The 22,601-nt window shown below is 33.3% G+C and overlaps 6 protein-coding genes across 6 annotated transcripts; all 6 read left to right on the top strand.

The window, feature by feature from the left end:
* The first annotated feature begins 1,412 nt into the window (after positions 1-1,412).
* On the top strand, positions 1,413-2,348 carry LOC135149594 (putative F-box protein At5g15670). Its single transcript, XM_064085337.1, has 2 exons — positions 1,413-1,519; positions 1,787-2,348. The coding sequence occupies exons 1-2, from the start codon at positions 1,413-1,415 to the stop codon at positions 2,346-2,348; spliced, it is 669 nt and encodes a 222-aa protein (XP_063941407.1).
* Positions 2,349-5,580: 3,232 nt separating this feature from the next.
* On the top strand, positions 5,581-8,974 carry LOC135149593 (F-box protein At4g22390-like). The gene is made up of 2 exons (XM_064085336.1): positions 5,581-5,781; positions 8,300-8,974. Exons 1-2 carry the CDS (start codon positions 5,581-5,583, stop codon positions 8,972-8,974), a joined length of 876 nt encoding a protein of 291 aa, XP_063941406.1.
* Positions 8,975-11,073: 2,099 nt separating this feature from the next.
* On the top strand, positions 11,074-12,305 carry LOC135149592 (F-box/kelch-repeat protein At3g06240-like). The gene is made up of 2 exons (XM_064085335.1): positions 11,074-11,180; positions 11,324-12,305. The coding sequence occupies exons 1-2, from the start codon at positions 11,074-11,076 to the stop codon at positions 12,303-12,305; spliced, it is 1,089 nt and encodes a 362-aa protein (XP_063941405.1).
* Positions 12,306-14,222: 1,917 nt separating this feature from the next.
* LOC135149591 (F-box/kelch-repeat protein At3g06240-like) lies at positions 14,223-15,423 on the top strand. The gene is made up of 2 exons (XM_064085334.1): positions 14,223-14,305; positions 14,559-15,423. The coding sequence occupies exons 1-2, from the start codon at positions 14,223-14,225 to the stop codon at positions 15,421-15,423; spliced, it is 948 nt and encodes a 315-aa protein (XP_063941404.1).
* A 1,927-nt stretch (positions 15,424-17,350) lies between these two features.
* On the top strand, positions 17,351-18,551 carry LOC135149590 (F-box/kelch-repeat protein At3g06240-like). The gene is made up of 2 exons (XM_064085333.1): positions 17,351-17,433; positions 17,687-18,551. Exons 1-2 carry the CDS (start codon positions 17,351-17,353, stop codon positions 18,549-18,551), a joined length of 948 nt encoding a protein of 315 aa, XP_063941403.1.
* Positions 18,552-20,440: 1,889 nt separating this feature from the next.
* LOC135149589 (F-box/kelch-repeat protein At3g23880-like) lies at positions 20,441-21,326 on the top strand. Its single transcript, XM_064085332.1, has 2 exons — positions 20,441-20,523; positions 20,777-21,326. Exons 1-2 carry the CDS (start codon positions 20,441-20,443, stop codon positions 21,324-21,326), a joined length of 633 nt encoding a protein of 210 aa, XP_063941402.1.
* The last annotated feature ends 1,275 nt before the right edge of the window (positions 21,327-22,601 follow it).

Genomic DNA, 22,601 nt, shown 5'->3' with positions numbered 1-22,601 from the left:
GTCTTTGTAGTTTTGATAACAATGCTTCATATCATGTGATTATGCTTCGGCAAAACTCGATATTTTAAAAAACAAAGAGTCTTATTTTCCTCTTATTTTAAGAAGCATTTGGATAACCGAGAAATGACTAATGAAAATAAACTTGAATAATTTTGATTGTTGGGATCAGAACAAACAATTGGCAGATGGATACGAAATTTTTACAATACCAAAATCCTGCAAAAATAATTTAATTAGACTACTTTGAGGCGTGATACTATCACCTTTTTTAAGAATTTATTTCACCCCAATTGTTAACTACAATTTTCTAAGAGATTGCTAGAAAATTATTGGTGGAGGATACAACAATGCATGAAGGATGACAAATAACAATATTTTAGTGTCAGCTCTATTTTTTGATAGGTAACACTAAAATGTTTTTGGTGTTTTTTTTAATGCATGAAGGATGACAAATAGTAATATTTTAGTGTCGCCTCTATTTTTTGTGAGGTGACAATAAAATGTTTTGGGTGATTTTTAGTATTACTAAGAGAAATTTAGGCTTTTAAATATATTTGTTTAGTTTTTGTATAATATGCTTGATTTCCAGTATAAACTCACCCAATTTGTAATTGTTTGCTTCTAAATCTTGCCCCGTCTAACTAAATCAAATCCTGCACTATATCTGGTTGAGAATAGTTTAGGTTTACTATGACTATGCTGTTATATGTAAAAACGTACTAGGAAAAGCATAAGAATTCTGAGAGTACATAAGCACACCCCATTAAGGTGTCGCTTGATTCTAATAGTAATATTTTGAGTATACTTACGGTAAAAGTTAGAATTTCATACCATCTTAGGATAATTTATATTTTATTCTCACTTAAAAAAGAATTAAAACAACTTTAATGGAAGTTTTTCAAATGTTGTTAATTGTATTTTAGTTTGCTAATTTGGATGATTTCCTCTTCTTTTCTTTTTTCTTTTTGAAATAAGTTCTGGTGTTACGACATTTATATTTAAAAAGTTGTTTTAGACACTCTAATGGATGCCGCCTCAATTTTAAAAATTAAGAACCTTTTTAAAAATTGGAAATAAATAAAATCAGATTTTTAAGATATTTCACAATATTCTCAGATTTTCCTAAATTTATAATATCCACATTAACTCAATATCTTTGGATTCGAATCTTAGGAATATTTAAATTCAAAATAGAATATACACAGAATTTTAAATTGGAAAATTCCTTTTCTAAAATTTTCTAGATTATTCCAAATTTCATTTGGTCTGCATAAAATAAATGAGAAAACGTGTACACACCCTATGCTAATTCACATATAAATACACAGTGCTTTTTGTTGTATATTTTATACTCAAAACTTAGTTTCTCTCTCTCATACTCAAAACTCAGTTTCTCTCTCTCTAGCTAAAAAATGTCTGCAACATCGTTTGATGATCTTCCTCCTGAAACAATCATCCAAATCCTCTTAAGACTGCCTGTGAAAGACCTTGTGAGGTCAACTTCAGTCAACAAAACATGGTACTCTCTTATTAACGACCCTTCGTTCATTTCTTCTCAAATCTCTGGTTCTATTTGTCATTCTCATGACAATGCTTAATTTGCTTATCATCCCTCCTTCCACCTCTCTCCAAAAGGACTGCTCTTTATTCTCTGCGGAAACTTCCAGTACCCTTATCGAAAAAATTCGATATTCCTTTTGAGACCTATAACTCGTACTTTGAAATTAATTGCTCAGGTTCATGGAATGCTTTTAATTACTGATTTACAAACTGATTATGCTTCCAGGGAGTTGTATCTTTGGAATCCTTATGTTAAGCGACATAGAGTACTTGTTTCGAGTTGTTATAAGAAGCATCTGGATAACTTGGAAACGACGTGTGCTTTGGGGATGGGTTTTGACAAGCTCATGAATGATTACAAAATTGTAAGGATTATTTATGTTGAGGATGACCAGGGGGAGGTGTTGGGTGATGTAGCTCCTAAGGTTGAAATTTTTAGCCTGACGGAGAACGTATGGAGGAAGATTAAAAACCCTGGAGTTCCACGACTAGATATTGAAGATGGGGTTTTCGTTGATGGTTGTTATTACTGGTTGGAAAGGAACTATGCCATAGTTGACGACACCAGTACTTGTCATGGTCACAAACTGAGGATAATGTCCTTCGATTTTCATTCTGAGCTGTTTGGGGAATTTAACCTCCCCGATGATCTTTCCCAAATTTTGGCAAGAAATCCCATAAATAAGCTTATGCGGTTTGAGGATTCACTTGCTCTTTGTGTTCTAGACGAACCACTAAATAAGGGGGACTCTGGTCTTCCTTATTGTATATGGTTGATGAGACAATAAAATGGTGTGGTACCTGGACTCTGCGTTTTAGATATGTACTTGAAGAGTGTGGGTATCCTTTAGCCATTACCAAGAACAGGACCCTAGTAATAGAGTTATTTTGCTCAAAGAACCCCGGTTTGGCAAGCATAGTCTTTTGTAAGCAGAGCATGATTCATCAAGATCATGGATTTGGTGAATGTATGGGTCCAGTAGAGATTTCAACATCGGTTTTTAATCTTTCTACTGTCGACACTTCCTTTCGAGAGAGTTTAATCTTGTATGAGGGAGGAAAATCGCTGCTGAAATATGCAAAGTACTAGGAAACGCGGGTCATCTGCTGATAATTGAAATCTTTGCAAGTTTTAGTACTGTTATTGTCTTATATAACGACTATATGTGGACAGATAGTTTATGTATTTTTTGATCTCATTGGAAGTAACATTTTTGTGTTTGTTGCCCATTTGTAGTAGCAGGTAAAATCTTTTTTCAGAATATATTTATTACTATACATGTTTTTTGTATAATTAGCTATCTAAAAGATGTGGTTACCATATGTATCATACTATCTCTTTTTTTTTTTTAAAGAATTGGTGGCGCAGCTTGTTGATAGCTTGGCATTATTCTCGGCTATTCTCGGGCTATAATTATCTACTAGAACCTGTAATGGATGATTTACTCAATTGTTATTCTACAAAATCACATTGATAATTGGTTTTTTTAAGTCATGAGATGTGTGTTCATCCATGAATTGTATTAAAATAAAATTGCCGAGTTCCTTAAGGCAATAGCCCTCGACCAATTTTGGACATTGGACAGAAGGAAGGGACTACTGTCTTTGTAGTTTTGATAACAATGCTTCATATCATGTGATTATGCTTCGGCAAAACTCGATATTTTAAAAAACAAAGAGTCTTATTTTCCTCTTATTTTAAGAAGCATTTGGATAACCGAGAAATGACTAATGAAAATAAACTTGAATAATTTTGATTGTTGGGATCAGAACAAACAATTGGCAGATGGATACGAAATTTTTACAATACCAAAATCCTGCAAAAATAATTTAATTAGACTACTTTGAGGCGTGATACTATCACCTTTTTTAAGAATTTATTTCACCCCAATTGTTAACTACAATTTTCTAAGAGATTGCTAGAAAATTATTGGTGGAGGATACAACAATGCATGAAGGATGACAAATAACAATATTTTAGTGTCAGCTCTATTTTTTGATAGGTAACACTAAAATGTTTTTGGTGTTTTTTTTAATGCATGAAGGATGACAAATAGTAATATTTTAGTGTCGCCTCTATTTTTTGTGAGGTGACAATAAAATGTTTTGGGTGATTTTTAGTATTACTAAGAGAAATTTAGGCTTTTAAATATATTTGTTTAGTTTTTGTATAATATGCTTGATTTCCAGTATAAACTCACCCAATTTGTAATTGTTTGCTTCTAAATCTTGCCCCGTCTAACTAAATCAAATCCTGCACTATATCTGGTTGAGAATAGTTTAGGTTTACTATGACTATGCTGATACCAAAAGAATTGACTGCTGAGCCGTATGAGGTAGGAAACTCTCAAGTACGGTTCTAAGGGAAGGAATTGACTAGCCTATTCCGACCGGGGAGAACAAGCCATTCGACAGGGAGATTCTGAAATTGCGGAGGCTTGGTTCGATCAAGCCGCTGAGTATTGGAAACAAGCTATAGCGCTTACTCCTGGTAATTATATTGAAGCGCATAATTGGTTGAAGATCACTAGGCGTTTCGAATAAAAGAAGACGCCTTAGTTCTTTTTATTTCTTATTTAACGTACTAGGAAAAGCATAAGAATTCTGAGAGTACATAAGCACACCCCATTAAGGTGTCGCTTGATTCTAATAGTAATATTTTGAGTATACTTACGGTAAAAGTTAGAATTTCATACCATCTTAGGATAATTTATATTTTATTCTCACTTAAAAAAGAATTAAAACAACTTTAATGGAAGTTTTTCAAATGTTGTTAATTGTATTTTAGTTTGCTAATTTGGATGATTTCCTCTTCTTTTCTTTTTTCTTTTTGAAATAAGTTCTGGTGTTACGACATTTATATTTAAAAAGTTGTTTTAGACACTCTAATGGATGCCGCCTCAATTTTAAAAATTAAGAACCTTTTTAAAAATTGGAAATAAATAAAATCAGATTTTTAAGATATTTCACAATATTCTCAGATTTTCCTAAATTTATAATATCCACATTAACTCAATATCTTTGGATTCGAATCTTAGGAATATTTAAATTCAAAATAGAATATACACAGAATTTTAAATTGGAAAATTCCTTTTCTAAAATTATCTAGATTATTCCAAATTTCATTTGGTCTGCATAAAATAAATGAGAAAACGTGTACACACCCTATGCTAATTCACATATAAATACACAGTGCTTTTTGTTGTATATTTTATACTCAAAACTTAGTTTCTCTCTCTCATACTCAAAACTCAGTTTCTCTCTCTCTAGCTAAAAAATGTCTGCAACATCGTTTGATGATCTTCCTCCTGAAACAATCATCCAAATCCTCTTAAGACTGCCTGTGAAAGACCTTGTGAGGTCAACTTCAGTCAACAAAACATGGTACTCTCTTATTAACGACCCTTCGTTCATTTCTTCTCAAATCTCTGGTTCTATTTGTCATTCTCATGACAATGCTTAATTTGCTTATCATCCCTCCTTCCACCTCTCTCCAAAAGGACTGCTCTTTATTCTCTGCGGAAACTTCCAGTACCCTTATCGAAAAAATTCGATATTCCTTTTGAGACCTATAACTCGTACTTTGAAATTAATTGCTCAGGTTCATGGAATGCTTTTAATTACTGATTTACAAACTGATTATGCTTCCAGGGAGTTGTATCTTTGGAATCCTTATGTTAAGCGACATAGAGTACTTGTTTCGAGTTGTTATAAGAAGCATCTGGATAACCTGGAAACGACGTGTGCTTTGGGGATGGGTTTTGACAAGCTCATGAATGATTACAAAATTGTAAGGATTATTTATGTTGAGGATGACCAGGGGGAGCTGTTGGGTGATGTAGCTCCTAAGGTTGAAATTTTTAGCCTCACGGAGAACGTATGGAGGAAGATTAAAAACCCTGGAGTTCCACGACTAGATATTGAAGATGGGGTTTCGTTGATGGTTGTTATTACTGGTTGGAAAGGAACTATGCCATAGTTGACGACACCAGTACTTGTCATGGTCACAAACTGAGGATAATGTCCTTCGATTTTCATTCTGAGCTGTTTGGGGAATTTAACCTCCCCGATGATCTTTCCCAAATTTTGGCAAGAAATCCCATAAATAAGCTTATGCGGTTTGAGGATTCACTTGCTCTTTGTGTTCTAGACGAACCACTAAATAAGGGGGACTCTGGTCTTCCTTATTGTATATGGTTGATGAGACAAGAAAATGGTGTGGTACCTGGACTCTGCGATTTAGATATGTACTTGAAGAGTGTGGGTATCCTTTAGCCATTACCAAGAACGGGACCCTAGTAATAGAGTTATTTTGCTCAAAGAACCCCGGTTTGGAAAGCATAGTCTTTTGTAAGCAGAGCATGATTCATCAAGATCATGGATTTGGTGAATGTATGGGTCCAGTAGAGATTTCAACATCGGTTTTTAATCTTTCTACTGTCGACACTTCCTTTCGAGAGAGTTTAATCTTGTATGAGGGAGGAAAATCGCTGCTGAAATATGCAAAGTACTAGGAAACGCGGGTCATCTGCTGATAATTGAAATCTTTGCAAGTTTTAGTACTGTTATTGTCTTATATAACGACTATATGTGGACAGATAGTTTATGTATTTTTTGATCTCATTGGAAGTAACATTTTTGTGTTTGTTGCCCATTTGTAGTAGCAGGTAAAATCTTTTTTCAGAATATATTTATTACTATATATGTTTTTTGTATAATTAGCTAGCTAAAAGATGTGGTTACCATATGTATCATACTATCTCTTTTTTTTTTAAAGAATTGGTGGCGCAGCTTGTTGATAGCTTGGCATTATTCTCGGCTATTCTCGGGCTATAATTATCTACGGAACCTGTAATGGATGATTTACTCAATTGTTATTCTACAAAATCACATTGATAATTGATTTTTTTTAAGTCACGAGATGTGTGTTCATCCATGAATTGTATTAAAATAAAATTGCGGAGTTCCTTAAGGCAATAGCCCTCGACCAATTTTGGACATTGGACAGAAGGAAGGGACTACTGTCTTTGTAGTTTTGATAACAATGCTTCATATCATGTGATTATGCTTCCACAAAACTCGATATTTCAAGAAACAAAGAGTCTTATTTTCCCCTTATTTTAAGAAGCATTTGGATAACCGAGAAATGACTAATGAAAATAAACTTGAATAATTTTGATGGTTGGGATCAGAACAAACAATTGGCAGATGGATACGAAATTTTTACAATACCAAAATCCTGCAAAAATAATTTAATTAGACTACTTTGAGGCGTGATACTATCACCTTTTTTAAGAATTTATTTCACCCCAATTGTTAACTACAATTTCCTAAGAGATTGCTAGAAAATTATTGGTGGAGGATACAACAATGCATGAAGGATGACAAATAACAATATTTTAGTGTCAGCTCTATTTTTTGATAGGTAACACTAAAATGTTTTGGTGTTTTTTTTAATGCATGAAGGATGACAAATAGTAATATTTTAGTGTCGCCTCTATTTTTTGTGAGGTGACAATAAAATGTTTTGGGTGATTTTTAGTATTACTAAGAGAAATTTAGGCTTTTAAATATATTTGTTTAGTTTTTGTATAAAATGCTTGATTTCCAGTATAAACTCACCCAATTTGTAATTGTTTGCTTCTAAATCTTGCCCCTTCTAACTAAATCAAATCCTGCACTATATCTGGTTGAGAATAATTTAGGTTTACTATGACTATGCTGTTATACGTAAAAACGTACTAGGAAAAGCATAAGAATTCTGAGAGTACATAAGCACACCCCATTAAGGTGTCGCTTGATTCTAATAGTAATATTTTGAGTATACTTACGGTAAAAGTTAGAATTTCATACCAGCTTAGGATAATTTATATTTTATTCTCACTTAAAAAAGAATTAAAACAACTTTAATGGAAGTTTTTCAAATGTTGTTAATTGTATTTTAGTTTGCTAATTTGGATGATTTCCTCTTCTTTTCTTTTTTCTTTTTGAAATAAGTTCTGGTGTTACGACATTTATATTTAAAAAGTTGTTTTAGACACTCTAATGGATGCCGCCTCAATTTTAAAAATTAAGAACCTTTTTAAAAATTGGAAATAAATAAAATCAGATTTTTAAGATATTTCACAATATTCTCAGATTTTCCTAAATTTATGATATCCACATTAACTCAATATCTTTGGATTCGAATCTTAGGAATATTTAAATTCAAAATAGAATATACACAGAATTTTAAATTGGAAAATTTCTTTTCTAAAATCATCTAGATTATTCCAAATTTCATTTGGTCTGCATAAAATAAATGAGAAAACGTGTACACACCCTATGCTAATGCACATATAAATACCAGTGCTTTTTGTTGTATATTTTATACTCAAAACTTAGTTTCTCTCTCTCATACTCAAAACTCAGTTTCTCTCTCTCTAGCTCGTTTGATGATCTTCCTCCTGAAACAATCATCCAAATCCTCTTAAGACTGCCTGTGAAAGACCTTGTGAGGTCAACTTCAGTCAACAAAACATGGTACTCTCTTATTAACGACCCTTCGTTCATTTCTTCTCAAATCTCTGGTTCTATTTGTCATTCTCATGACAATGCTTAATTTGCTTATCATCCCTCCTTCCACCTCTCTCCAAAAGGACTGCTCTTTATTCTCTACGGAAACTTCCAGTACCCTTATCGAAAAAATTCGATATTCCTTTTGAGACCTATAACTCGTACTTTGAAATTAATTGCTCAGGTTCATGGAATGCTTTTAATTACTGATTTACAAACTGATTATGCTTCCAGGGAGTTGTATCTTTGGAATCCTTATGTTAAGCGACATAGAGTACTTGTTTCGAGTTGTTATAAGAAGCATCTGGATAACCTGGAAACGACGTGTGCTTTGGGGATGGGTTTTGACAAGCTCATGAATGATTACAAAATTGTAAGGATTATTTATGTTGAGGATGACCAGGGGGAGCAGTTGGGTGATGTAGCTCCTAAGGTTGAAATTTTTAGCCTCACGGAGAACGTATGGAGGAAGATTAAAAACCCTGGAGTTCCACGACTAGATATTGAAGATGGGGTTTTCGTTGATGGTTGTTATTACTGGTTGGAAAGGAACTATGCCATAGTTGACGACACCAGTACTTGTCATGGTCACAAACTGAGGATAATGTCCTTCGATTTTCTTTCTGAGCTGTTTGGGGAATTTAACCTCCCCGATGATCTTTCCCAAATTTTGGCAAGAAATCCCATAAATAAGCTTATGCGGTTTGAGGATTCACTTGCTCTTTGTGTTCTAGACGAACCACTAAATAAGGGGGACTCTGGTCTTCCTTATTGTATATGGTTGATGAGACAAGAAAATGGTGTGGTACCTGGACTCTGCGATTTAGATATGTACTTGAAGAGTGTGGGTATCCTTTAGCCATTACCAAGAACGGGACCCTAGTAATAGAGTTATTTTGCTCAAAGAACCCCGGTTTGGCAAGCATAGTCTTTTGTAAGCAGAGCATGATTCATCAAGATCATGGATTTGGTGAATGTATGGGTCCAGTAGAGATTTCAAAATCGGTTTTTAATCTTTCTACTGTCGACACTTCCTTTCGAGAGAGTTTAATCTTGTATGAGGGAGGAAAATCGCTGCTGAAATATGCAAAGTACTAGGAAACGCGGGTCATCTGCTGATAATTGAAATCTTTGCAAGTTTTAGTACTGTTATTGTCTTATATAACGACTATATGTGGACAGATAGTTTATGTATTTTTTGATCTCATTGGAAGTAACATTTTTGTGTTTGTTGCCCATTTGTAGTAGCAGGTAAAATCTTTTTTCAGAATATATTTATTACTATACATGTTTTTTGTATAATTAGCTAGCTAAAAGATGTGGTTACCATATGTATCATACTATCTCTTTTTTTTTTAAAAGAATTGGTGGCGCAGCTTGTTGATAGCTTGGCATTATTCTCGGCTATTCTCGGGCTATAATTATCTACGGAACCTGTAATGGATGATTTACTCAATTGTTATTCTACAAAATCACATTGATAATTGATTTTTTTTAAGTCATGAGATGTGTGTTCATCCATGAATTGTATTAAAATAAAATTGCCGAGTTCCTTAAGGCAATAGCCCTCGACCAATTTTGGACATTGGACAGAAGGAAGGGACTACTGTCTTTGTAGTTTTGATAACAATGCTTCATATCATGTGATTATGCTTCCACAAAACTCGATATTTCAAGAAACAAAGAGTCTTATTTTCCCCTTATTTTAAGAAGCATTTGGATAACCGAGAAATGACTAATGAAAATAAACTGGAATAATTTTGATGCTTGGGATCAGAACAAACAATTGGCAGATGGATACGAAATTTTTACAATACCAAAATCCTGCAAAAATAATTTAATTAGACTATTTTGAGGCGTGATACTATCACCTTTTTTAAGAATTTATTTCACCCCAATTGTTAACTACAATTTTCTAAGAGATTGCTAGAAAATTATTCGTGGAGGATACAACAATGCATGAAGGATGACAAATAACAATATTTTAGTGTCAACTCTATTTTTTGATAGGTAACACTAAAATGTTTTGGTGTTTTTTTAATGCATGAAGGATGACAAATAGTAATATTTTAGTGTCGCTTCTATTTTTTGAGAGGTGACAATAAAATGTTTTGGGTGATTTTTAGTATTACTAAGAGAAATTTAGGCTTTTAAATATATTTGTTTAGTTTTTGTATAAAATGCTTGATTTCCAGTATAAACTCACCCAATTTGTAATTGTTTGCTTTTAGATCTTGCCCCTTCTAACTAAATCAAATCCTGCACTATATCTAGTTGAGAATAGTTTAGGTTTACTATGACTATGCTGTTATATGTAAAAACGTACTAGGAAAAGCATAAGAATTGTGAGAGTACATAATCACCAAGCACACCCCATTAAGGTGTCCCTTGATTCTAATAGTAATATTTTGAGTATACTTACGGTAAAAGTTAGAATTTCATACCACCTTAGGATAATTTATATTTTATTCTCACTTAAAAAAGAATTAAAACAACTTTAATGGAAGTTTTTCAAATGTTGTTAATTGTATTTTAGTTTGCTAATTTGGATGATATGATTTCCTCTTCTTTTCTTTTTTTTTCGAAATAAGTTCGACATTTATATTTAAAAAGTTGTTTAGACACTCTAATGGATGCGGCCTCAATTTTAAAAATTAAGAACCTTTTAAAAATTGGAAATAAATAAAATCAGATTTTAAATATTTTTAAGATATTTCACAATATGCTCAGATTTTCCTAAATTTATAATATCCACATTAACTCAATATCTTTGGATTCGAACCTTAGGAATATTTAAAATCAAAATAGAATATACACAAAATTTTAAATTGGAAAATTTCTTTTCTAAAATCATCTAGATTATTCCAAATTTCATTTGGTCTGCATAAAATAAATGAGAAAACTTAGTTTCTCTCTCTCATACTCAAAACTCAGTTTCTCTCTCTCTCTAGCAAAAAAATGTCTGCAACATTGTTTGATGATCTTCCTCCTGAAACAATCATCGAAATCCTCTTAAGACTGCCTGTGAAAGACCTTGTGAGGTCAACTTCAGTCAACAAAACATGGTACTCTCTTATTAACGACCCCTCGTTCATTTCTTCTCAAATCTCTCGTTCTATTTGTCATTCTCATGACAATGCTTTGCTTATTATCCCTCCTTCCTCCTCTCTCAAAAGGACTGCACTTTATTCTCTGCCGAAACTTCCAGTACCCTTATCGAAAAATTCGATATTCCTTTTGAGACCAAGACTCATACTTTGAAATTAATTGCTCAGGTTCATGGAATTCTTTTAATTACTGATTTACAAACTGATTATGCTTCGAGGGAGTTGTATCTTTGGAATCCTTATGTTAGGCGACATAGAGTACTTGTTTCGAGTTGTTATAAAAAGCATCTGGATAACCTGGAAACGACGTGTGCTTTGGGGATGGGTTTTGACAAGGTCATGAATGATTACAAAATTGTAAGGATTATTTATGTTGAGGATGACCGGGGGGAGCTGTTGGGTGATGTAGCTCCTAAGGTTGAAATTTTTAGCCTGACGGAGAACGTATGGAGGAATATTAAAAACCCTGGAGTTCCACGACTAGATATTGAAGATGGGGTTTTCGTTGATGGTTGTTATTACTGGTTCGAAAGAAACTATGCCATAGTTGACCACAGCAGTACTTGTCATGGTCACAAACTGAGGATAATGTCCTTCGATTTTCATTCTGAGCTGTTTGGGGAATTTAACCTCCCCGATGATCTTTCCCAAATTTTGGCAAGAAATCCCATAAATAAGCTTATGCGGTTTGAGGATTCACTTGCTCTTTGTGTTCTAGACGAACCACTAAATAAGGGGGACTCTGGTCTTCCTTATTGTATATGGTTGATGAGACAAGAAAATGGTGTGGTCACCTGGACTCTGCGTTTTAGATATGTACTTGAAGAGTGCGGGTATCCTTTAGCCATTACCAAGAACGGGACCCTAGTTATAGAGTTATTTTGCTCAAAGAACCCCGGTTTGGCAACCATAGTCTTTTGTAACCAGAGCATGATTCATCAAGATCATGGATTTGGTGAATGTATGGGTCCAGTAGAGATTTCAACATCGGTTTTTAATCTTTCTATTGTCGACACTTCCTTTCGAGAGAGTTTAATCTTGTATGAGGGAGGAAAATCGCTGCTGAAATATGCAAAGTACTAGGAAACGCGGGTCATCTGCTGATAATTGAAATCTTTGCAAGTTTTAGTACTGTTATTGTCTTATATAACGACTATATGTGGACAGATAGTTTATGTATTTTTTGATCTCATTGGAAGTAACATTTTTGTGTTTGTTGCCTATTTGTAGTAGCAGGTAAAATCTTTTTTCAGAATTTATTTATTTCTATACATGTTTTTTGTATAATTAGCTAGGTAAAAGATGTGGTTACCATATGTATCATACTATCTCTTTTTTTTAAAAGAATTGGTGGCGCAGCTTGTTGATAGCTTGGCATTATTCTCGGGCTATAATTATCTACGGGAACCTGTAATGGATGATTTACTCAATTGTTATTCTACAAAATCACGTTGATAATTGATTTTTTTAAGTCACGAGATGTGTGTTCATCCATGAATTGTATTAAAATAAAATTGCCGAGTTCCTTAAGGCAATAGCCCTCGACCAATTTTGGACATTGGACAGAAGGAAGGGACTACTGTCTTTGTAGTTTTGATAACAATGCTTCATATCATGTGATTATGCTTCCACAAAACTCGATATTTCAAGAAACAAAGAGTCTTATTTTCCCCTTATGTTAAGAAGCATTTGGATAACCGAGAAATGACTAATGAAAATAAACTTGAATAATTTTGATTGTTGGGATCAGAACAAACAATTGGCAGATGGATATGAAATTTTTACAATACCAAAATCCTGCAAAAATAATTTAATTAGACTACTTTGAGGCGTGATACTATCACCTTTTTTAAGAATTTATTTCACCCCAATTGTTAACTACAATTTTCTAAGAGATTGCTAGAAAATTATTCGTGGAGGATACAACAATGCATGAAGGATGACAAATAACAATATTTTAGTGTCGCTCTATTTTTTGATAGGTAACACTAAAATGTTTTGGTGTTTTTTTAAAGCATGAAGGTGACAAATAGTAATATTTTAGTGTGGCCTCTATTTTTTGAGAGATGACAATAAAATGTTTTGGGTGATTTTTAGTATTACTAAGAGAAGTTTAGGCTTTTAAATATATTTGTTTAGTTTTTATATAAAATGCTTGATTTTCAGTATAAACTCACCCAATTTGTAATTGTTTGCTTCTAAATATTGCCCCTTCTAACTAAATCAAATCCTGCACTATATCTGGTTGAGAATAGTTTAGGTTTACTATGACTATGCTGTTATATGTAAAAACGTAATAGGAAAAGCATAAGAATTCTGAGAGTACATGATCACCAAGCACACCCCATTAAGGTGTCGCTTGATTCTAATAGTAATATTTTGAGTATACTTACGGTAAAACTTAGAATTTCATACCATCATAGGATAATTTATATTTTATTCTCTCTTAAAAAAGAATTAAAACAACTTTAATGGAAGTTTTTTAAATGTTGTTAATTGTATTTTAGTTTGCTAATTTGGATGATTTTCCCTTCTTTTTTTTTTTTTTAAATAAGTTCTGGTGTTACGACATTTATATTTAAAAAGTTGTTTAGACACTCTAATGGATGCGGCCTCAATTTTAAAAATTAAGAACCTTTTTTTAAATTGGAAATAAATAAAATCAGATTTTAAAGATTTTTAAGAAATTTCACAATATTCTTAGATATTCCTAAATTTATAATATCCACATTAACTCAATAGTTTTGGATTCGAATCTTAAGAATATTTAAAATGAAAATAGAATATACACAAATTTTTAAATTGGAAAATTTCTTTTCTAAAATAATCTAGATTATTCCAAATTTCATTTGGTCTGCATAAAATAAATGAGAAAACGTGTACACACCCTATGCTAATGCACATATAAATACACAGTGCTCTTCGTTGTATATTTTATACTCAAAACTTAGTTTCTCTCTCTCATACTCAAAACTCAGTTTCTCTCTCTCTAGCAAAAAAATGTCTGCAACATCGTTTGATGATCTTCCTCCTGAAACAATCATCAAAATCCTCTTAAGACTGCCTGTGAAAGACCTTGTGAGGTCAACTTCAGTCAACAAAACATGGCACTCTCTTATTAACCACCCCTCGTCATTCTCATGACAATGCTTTGCTTATTATCCATCCTTCCACCTCTCTCCAAAAGGACTGCTCTTTATTCTCTGCGGAAACTTCCAGTACCCTTATCGAAAAATTCAATATTCCTTTTGAGACCAAGACTCGTACTTTGAAATTAATTGCTCAGGTTCATGGAATGCTTTTAATTACTGATTTACAAACTGATTATGCTTCCAGGGAGTTGTATCTTTGGAATCCTTATGTTAAGCGACATAGAGTACTTGTTTCGAGCTGTTATAAGAAGCATCTGGATAACCTGGAAACGACGTGTGCTTTGGGGATGGGTTTTGACAAGGTCATGAATGATTACAAAATTGTAAGGATTATTTATGTTGAGGATGACCAGGGGGAGCTGTTGGGTGATGTAGCTCCTAAGGTTGAAATTTTTAGCCGGACGGAGAACGTATGGAGGAAGATTAAAAACCCTGGAGTTCCACGACTAGATATTGAAGATGGGGTTTTCGTTGATGGTTGTTATTACTGGTTGGAAAGGAACTATGCCATAGTTGACGACACCAGTACTTGTCATGGTCACAAACTGAGGATAATGTCCTTCGATTTTCATTCTGAGCTGTTTGGCGAATTTAACCTCCCCGATGATCTTCCTCAAATTTTGTCAAGAAATCCCATAAATAAGCTTATGCGGTTTGAGGATTCACTTGCTCTTTGTGTTCTAGACGAACCACTAAATAAGGGGGACTCTGGTCTTCCTTATTGTATATGGTTGATGAGACAAGAAAATGGTGTGGTCACCTGGACTCTGCGTTTTAGATATGTACTTGAAGAGTGTGGGTATCCTTTAGCCATTACCAAGAACGGGACCCTAGTAATAGAGTTATTTTGCTCAAAGAACCCCGGTTTGGCAACCATAGTCTTTTGTAACCAGAGCATGATTCATCAAGATCATGGATTTGGTGAATGTATGGGTCCAGTAGAGATTTCAACATCGGTTTTTAATCTTTCTACTGTCGACACTTCCTTTCGAGAGAGTTTAATCTTGTATGAGGGAGGAAAATCGCTGCTGAAATATGCAAAGTACTAGGAAACGCGGGTCATCTGCTGATAATTGAAATCTTTTCAAGTTTTAGTACTGTTATTGTCTTATATAACGACTATATGTGGACAGATAGTTTATGTATTTTTTGATCTCATTGGAAGTAACATTTTTGTGTTTGTTGCCCATTTGTAGTAGCAGGTAAAATCTTTTTTCAGAATTTATTTATTACTATACATGTTTTTTGTATAATTAGCTAGGTAAAAGATGTGGTTACCATATGTATCATACTATCTCTTTTTTTTTTAAAGAATTGGTGGCGCAGCTTGTTGATAGCTTGGCATTATTCTCGGGCTATAATTATCTACGGTAACCAGTAATGGATAATTTACTCAATTGTTATTCTACAAAACCACATTGATAATTGTTTTTTTTTAAGTCACGAGATGTGTGTTCATCCATGTATTGTATTAAAATAAAATTGCCGAGTTCCTTAAGGCAATAGCCCTCGACCAATTTTGGACATTGGACAGAAGGAAGGGACTACTGTCTTTGCAGTTTTGATAACAATGCTTCATATCATGTGATTATACTTCCACAAAACTAGATATTTCAAGAAACAAAGAGTCTTATTTTCCCTTTATTTTATGAAGCATTTGGATAACCGAGAAATGACTAATGAAAATAAACTTGAATAATTTTGATTGTTGGGATCAGAACAAACGATTGGCAGATGGATACGAAATTTTTACAATACCAAAATCCTGCAAAAATAATTTAATAGAGACAACTTTGAGGCGTGATACTATCACCTTTTTTAAGAATTTATTTCACCCCAATTGTTAGCTACAATTTTCTAAGAGATTGCTAGAAAATTATTCGTGGAGGATACAACAATGCATGAAGGATGACAAATAACAATATTTTAGTGTCAGCTCTATTTTTTGATAGGTAACACTAAATTGTTTTGGTGTTTTTTTTAATGCATGAAGGATGACAAATAGTAATATTTTAGTGTCGCCTCTATTTTTTGAGAGGTGACAATAAAATGTATTGGGTGATTTTTAGTATTACTAAGAGAAATTTAGGCTTTTAAATATATTTGTTTAGTTTTTGTATAAAATGCTTGATTTCCAGTATAAACTCACCCAATTTGTAATTGTTTGCTTCTAAATCTTGCCCCTTCTAACTAAATCAAATCCTGCACTATATCTGGTTGAGAATAGTTTAGGTTTACTATGACTATGCTGTTATATGTAAAAACGTACTAGGAAAAGCATAAGAATTCTGAGAGTACATGATCACCATGCACACCCCATTAAGGTGTCCCTTGATTCTAATAGTAATATTTTGAGTATACTTATGGTAAAAGTTAGAATTTCATACCATCTTAGGATAATTTATATTTTATTCTCGCTTAAAAAAGAATTAAACCAACTTTAATGGAAGTTTTTCAAATGTTGTTCATTGTATTTTAGTTTGCTAATTTGGATGATTTCCTCTTCTTTTCTTTTTTTTTTTTGAAATAAGTTCTGGTGTTACGACATTTATATTTAAAAAGTTGTTTAGACACTCTAATGGATGCGGCCTCAATTTTAAAAATTAAGAACCTTTTTTTAAATTGGAAATAAATAAAATCAGATTTTAAAGATTTTTAAGAAATTTCACAATATTCTTAGATATTCCTAAATTTATAATGTCCACATTAACTCAATAGTTTTGGATTCGAATCTTAAGAATATTTAAAATGAAAATAGAATATACACAAATTTTTAAATTGGAAAATTTCTTTTCTAAAATAATCTAGATTATTCCAAATTTCATTTGGTCTGCATAAAATAAATGAGAAAACGTGTACACACCCTATGCTAATGCACATATAAATACACAGTGCTCTTCGTTGTATATTTTATACTCAAAACTTAGTTTCTCTCTCTCATACTCAAAACTCAGTTTCTCTCTCTCTAGCAAAAAAATGTCTGCAACATCGTTTGATGATCTTCCTCCTGAAACAATCATCAAAATCCTCTTAAGACTGCCTGTGAAAGACCTTGTGAGGTCAACTTCAGTCAACAAAACATGGCACTCTCTTATTAACCACCCCTCGTCATTCTCATGACAATGCTTTGCTTATTATCCATCCTTCCACCTCTCTCCAAAAGGACTGCTCTTTATTCTCTGCGGAAACTTCCAGTACCCTTATCGAAAAATTCAATATTCCTTTTGAGACCAAGACTCGTACTTTGAAATTAATTGCTCAGGTTCATGGAATGCTTTTAATTACTGATTTACAAACTGATTATGCTTCCAGGGAGTTGTATCTTTGGAATCCTTATGTTAAGCGACATAGAGTACTTGTTTCGAGCTGTTATAAGAAGCATCTGGATAACCTGGAAACGACGTGTGGTTTGGGGATGGGTTTTGACAAGGTCATGAATGATTACAAAATTGTAAGGATTATTTATGTTGAGGATGACCAGGGGGAGCTGTTGGGTGATGTAGCTCCTAAGGTTGAAATTTTTAGCCCGACGGAGAACGTATGGAGGAAGATTAAAAACCCTGGAGTTCCACGACTAGATATTGAAGATGGGGTTTTCGTTGATGGTTGTTATTACTCGTTGGAAAGGAACTATGCCATAGTTGACGACACCAGTACTTGTCATGGTCACAAACTGAGGATAATGTCCTTCGATTTTCATTCTGAGCTGTTTGGCGAATTTAACCTCCCCGATGATCTTCCTCAAATTTTGTCAAGAAATCCCATAAATAAGCTTATGCGGTTTGAGGATTCACTTGCTCTTTGTGTTCTAGACGAACCACTAAATAAGGGGGACTCTGGTCTTCCTTATTGTATATGGTTGATGAGACAAGAAAATGGTGTGGTCACCTGGACTCTGCGTTTTAGATATGTACTTGAAGAGTGTGGGTATCCTTTAGCCATTACCAAGAACGGGACCCTAGTAATAGAGTTATTTTGCTCAAAGAACCCCGGTTTGGCAAGCATAGTCTTTTGTAACCAGAGCATGATTCATCAAGATCATGGATTTGGTGAATGTATGGGTCCAGTAGAGATTTCAACATCGGTTTTTAATCTTTCTACTGTCGACACTTCCTTTCGAGAGAGTTTAATCTTGTATGAGGGAGGAAAATCGCTGCTGAAATATGCAAAGTACTAGGAAACGCGGGTCATCTGATAATTGAAATCTTTTCAAGTTTTAGTACTGTTATTGTCTTATATAACGACTATATGTGGACAGATAGTTTATGTATTTTTTGATCTCATTGGAAGTAACATTTTGGTGTTTGTTGCCCATTTGTAGTAGCAGGTAAAATCTTTTTTCAGAATTTATTTATTACTATACATGTTTTTTGTATAATTAGCTAGGTAAAAGATGTGGTTACCATATGTATCATACTATCTCTTTTTTTTTTTTAAAGAATTGGTGGCGCAGCTTGTTGATAGCTTGGCATTATTCTCGGGCTATAATTATCTACGGGAACCAGTAATGGATAATTTACTCAATTGTTATTCTACAAAACCACATTGATAATTGTTTTTTTTTAAGTCACGAGATGTGTGTTCATCCATGTATTGTATTAAAATAAAATTGCCGAGTTCCTTAAGGCAATAGCCCTCGACCAATTTTGGACATTGGACAGAAGGAAGGGACTACTGTCTTTGCAGTTTTGATAACAATGCTTCATATCATGTGATTATACTTCCACAAAACTAGATATTTCAAGAAACAAAGAGTCTTATTTTCCCTTTATTTTATGAAGCATTTGGATAACCGAGAAATGACTAATGAAAATAAACTTGAATAATTTTGATTGTTGGGATCAGAACAAACGATTGGCAGATGGATACGAAATTTTTACAATACCAAAATCCTGCAAAAATAATTTAATAGAGACAACTTTGAGGCGTGATACTATCACCTTTTTTAAGAATTTATTTCACCCCAATTGTTAGCTACAATTTTCTAAGAGATTGCTAGAAAATTATTCGTGGAGGATACAACAATGCATGAAGGATGACAAATAACAATATCTTAGTGTCAGCTCTATTTTTTGATAGGTAACACTAAATTGTTTTGGTGTTTTTTTTAATGCATGAAGGATGACAAATAGTAATATTTTAGTGTCGCCTCTATTTTTTGAGAGGTGACAATAAAATGTTTTGGAAATATATTTGTTTAGTTTTTGTATAAAATGCTTGATTTCCAGTATAAACTCACCCAATTTGTAATTGTTTGCTTCTAAATCTTGCCCCTTCTAACTAAATCAAATCCTGCACTATATCTGGTTGAGAATAGTTTAGGTTTACTATGACTATGCTGTTATATGTAAAAACGTACTAGGAAAAGCATAAGAATTCTGAGAGTACATGATCACCATGCACACCCCATTAAGGTGTCCCTTGATTCTAATAGTAATATTTTGAGTATACTTATGGTAAAAGTTAGAATTTCATACCATCTTAGGATAATTTATATTTTATTCTCGCTTAAAAAAGAATTAAACCAACTTTAATGGAAGTTTTTCAAATGTTGTTAATTGTATTTTAGTTTGCTAATTTGGATGATTTCCTCTTCTTTTCTTTTTTTTTTTTGAAATAAGTTCTGGTGTTACGACATTTATATTTAAAAAGTTGTTTAGACACTCTAATGGATGCGGCCTCAATTTTAAAAATTAAGAACCTTTTTTTAAATTGGAAATAAATAAAATCAGATTTTAAAGATTTTTAAGAAATTTCACAATATTCTTAGATATTCCTAAATTTATAATATCCACATTAACTCAATAGTTTTGGATTCGAATCTTAAGAATATTTAAAATGAAAATAGAATATACACAAAATTTTAAATTGGAAAATTTCTTTTCTAAAATAATCTAGATTATTCCAAATTTCATTTGGTCTGCATAAAATAAATGAGAAAACGTGTACACACCCTATGCTAATGCACATATAAATACACAGTGCTCTTCGTTGTATATTTTATACTCAAAACTTAGTTTCTCTCTCTCATACTCAAAACTCAGTTTCTCTCTCTCTAGCAAAAAAATGTCTGCAACATCGTTTGATGATCTTCCTCCTGAAACAATCATCAAAATCCTCTTAAGACTGCCTGTGAAAGACCTTGTGAGGTCAACTTCAGTCAACAAAACATGGCACTCTCTTATTAACCACCCCTCGTCATTCTCATGACAATGCTTTGCTTATTATCCATCCTTCCACCTCTCTCCAAAAGGACTGCTCTTTATTCTCTGCGGAAACTTCCAGTACCCTTATCGAAAAATTCAATATTCCTTTTGAGACCAAGACTCGTACTTTGAAATTAATTGCTCAGGTTCATGGAATGCTTTTAATTACTGATTTACAAACTGATTATGCTTCCAGGGAGTTGTATCTTTGGAATCCTTATGTTAAGCGACATAGAGTACTTCTTTCGAGCTGTTATAAGAAGCATCTGGATAACCTGGAAACGACGTGTGCTTTGGGGATGGGTTTTGACAAGGTCATGAATGATTACAAAATTGTAAGGATTATTTATGTTGAGGATGACCAGGGGGAGCTGTTGGGTGATGTAGCTCCTAAGGTTGAAATTTTTAGCCGGATGGAGAACGTATGGAGGAAGATTAAAAACCCTGGAGTTCCACGACTAGATATTGAAGATGGGGTTTTCGTTGATGGTTGTTATTACTGGTTGGAAAGGAACTATGCCATAGTTGACGACACCAGTACTTGTCATGGTCACAAACTGAGGATAATGTCCTTCGATTTTCATTCTGAGCTGTTTGGGGAATTTAACCTCCCCGATGATCTTTCCCAAATTTTGGCAAAAAATCCCATAAATAAGCTTATGCGGTTTGAGGATTCACTTGCTCTTTGTGTTCTAGACGAACCACTAAATAAGGGGACTCTGGTCTTCCTTATTGTATATGGTTGATGAGACAAGAAAATGGTGTCGTCACCTGGACTCTGCGTTTTAGATATGTACTTGAAGAGTGTGGGTATCCTTTAGCCATTACCAAGAACGGGACCCTAGTAATAGAGTTATTTTGCTCAAAGAACCCCGGTTTGGCAAGCATAGTCTTTTGTAACCAGAGCATGATTCATCAAGATCATGGATTTGGTGAATGTATGGGTCCAGTAGAGATTTCAACATCGGTTTTTAATATTTCTACTGTCGACACTTCCTTTCGAGAGAGTTTAATCTTGTATGAGGGAGGAAAATCGCTGCTGAAATATGCAAAGTACTAGGAAACGCGGGTCATCTGCTGATAATTGAAATCTTTGCAAGTTTTAGTACTGTTATTGTCTTATATAACGACTATATGTGGACAGATAGTTTATGTATTTTTTGATCTCATTGGAAGTAACATTTTTGTGTTTGTTGCCCATTTGTAGTAGCAGGTAAAATCTTTTTTCAGAATTTATTTATTACTATACATGTTTTTTGTATAATTAGCTAGGTAAAAGATGTGGTTACCATATGTATCATACTATCTCTTTTTTTTAAAAGAATTGGTGGCGCAGCTTGTTGATAGCTTGGCATTATTCTCGGGCTATAATTATCTACGGGAACCTGTAATGGATGATTTACTCAATTGTTATTCTACAAAATCACATTGATAATTGATTTTTTATAAGTCACGAGATGTGTGTTCATCCATGAATTGTATTAAAATAAAATTGCCGAGTTCCTTAAGGCAATAGCCCTCGACCAATTTTGGACATTGGACAGAAGGAAGGGACTACTGTCTTTGTAGTTTTGATAACAATGCTTCATATCATGTGATTATGCTTCCACAAAACTCGATATTTCAAGAAACAAAGAGTCTTATTTTCCCCTTATTTTAAGAAGCATTTGGATAACCGAGAAATGACTAATGAAAATAAACTTGAATAATTTTGATTGTTGGGATCAGAACAATCAATTGGCAGATGGATACGAAATTTTTACAATACCAAAATCCTGCAAAAATAATTTAATTAGACTACTTTGAGGCGTGATACTATCACCTTTTTTAAGAATTTATTTCACCCCAATTGTTAACTACAATTTTCTAAGAGATTGCTAGAAAATTATTCGTGGAGGATACAACAATGCATGAAGGATGACAAATAACAATATTTTAGTGTCAGCTCTATTTTTTGATAGGTAACACTAAAATGTTTTGGTGTTTTTTTTTAATGCATGAAGGATGACAAATAGTAATAT

The sequence above is a fragment of the Daucus carota genome, chromosome 9, assembly GCF_001625215.2.
Source record: "Daucus carota subsp. sativus chromosome 9, DH1 v3.0, whole genome shotgun sequence".
NCBI classification, from domain to species: domain Eukaryota; kingdom Viridiplantae; phylum Streptophyta; class Magnoliopsida; order Apiales; family Apiaceae; genus Daucus; species Daucus carota.
This window is presented reverse-complemented; position numbering and strand designations above follow the sequence as displayed.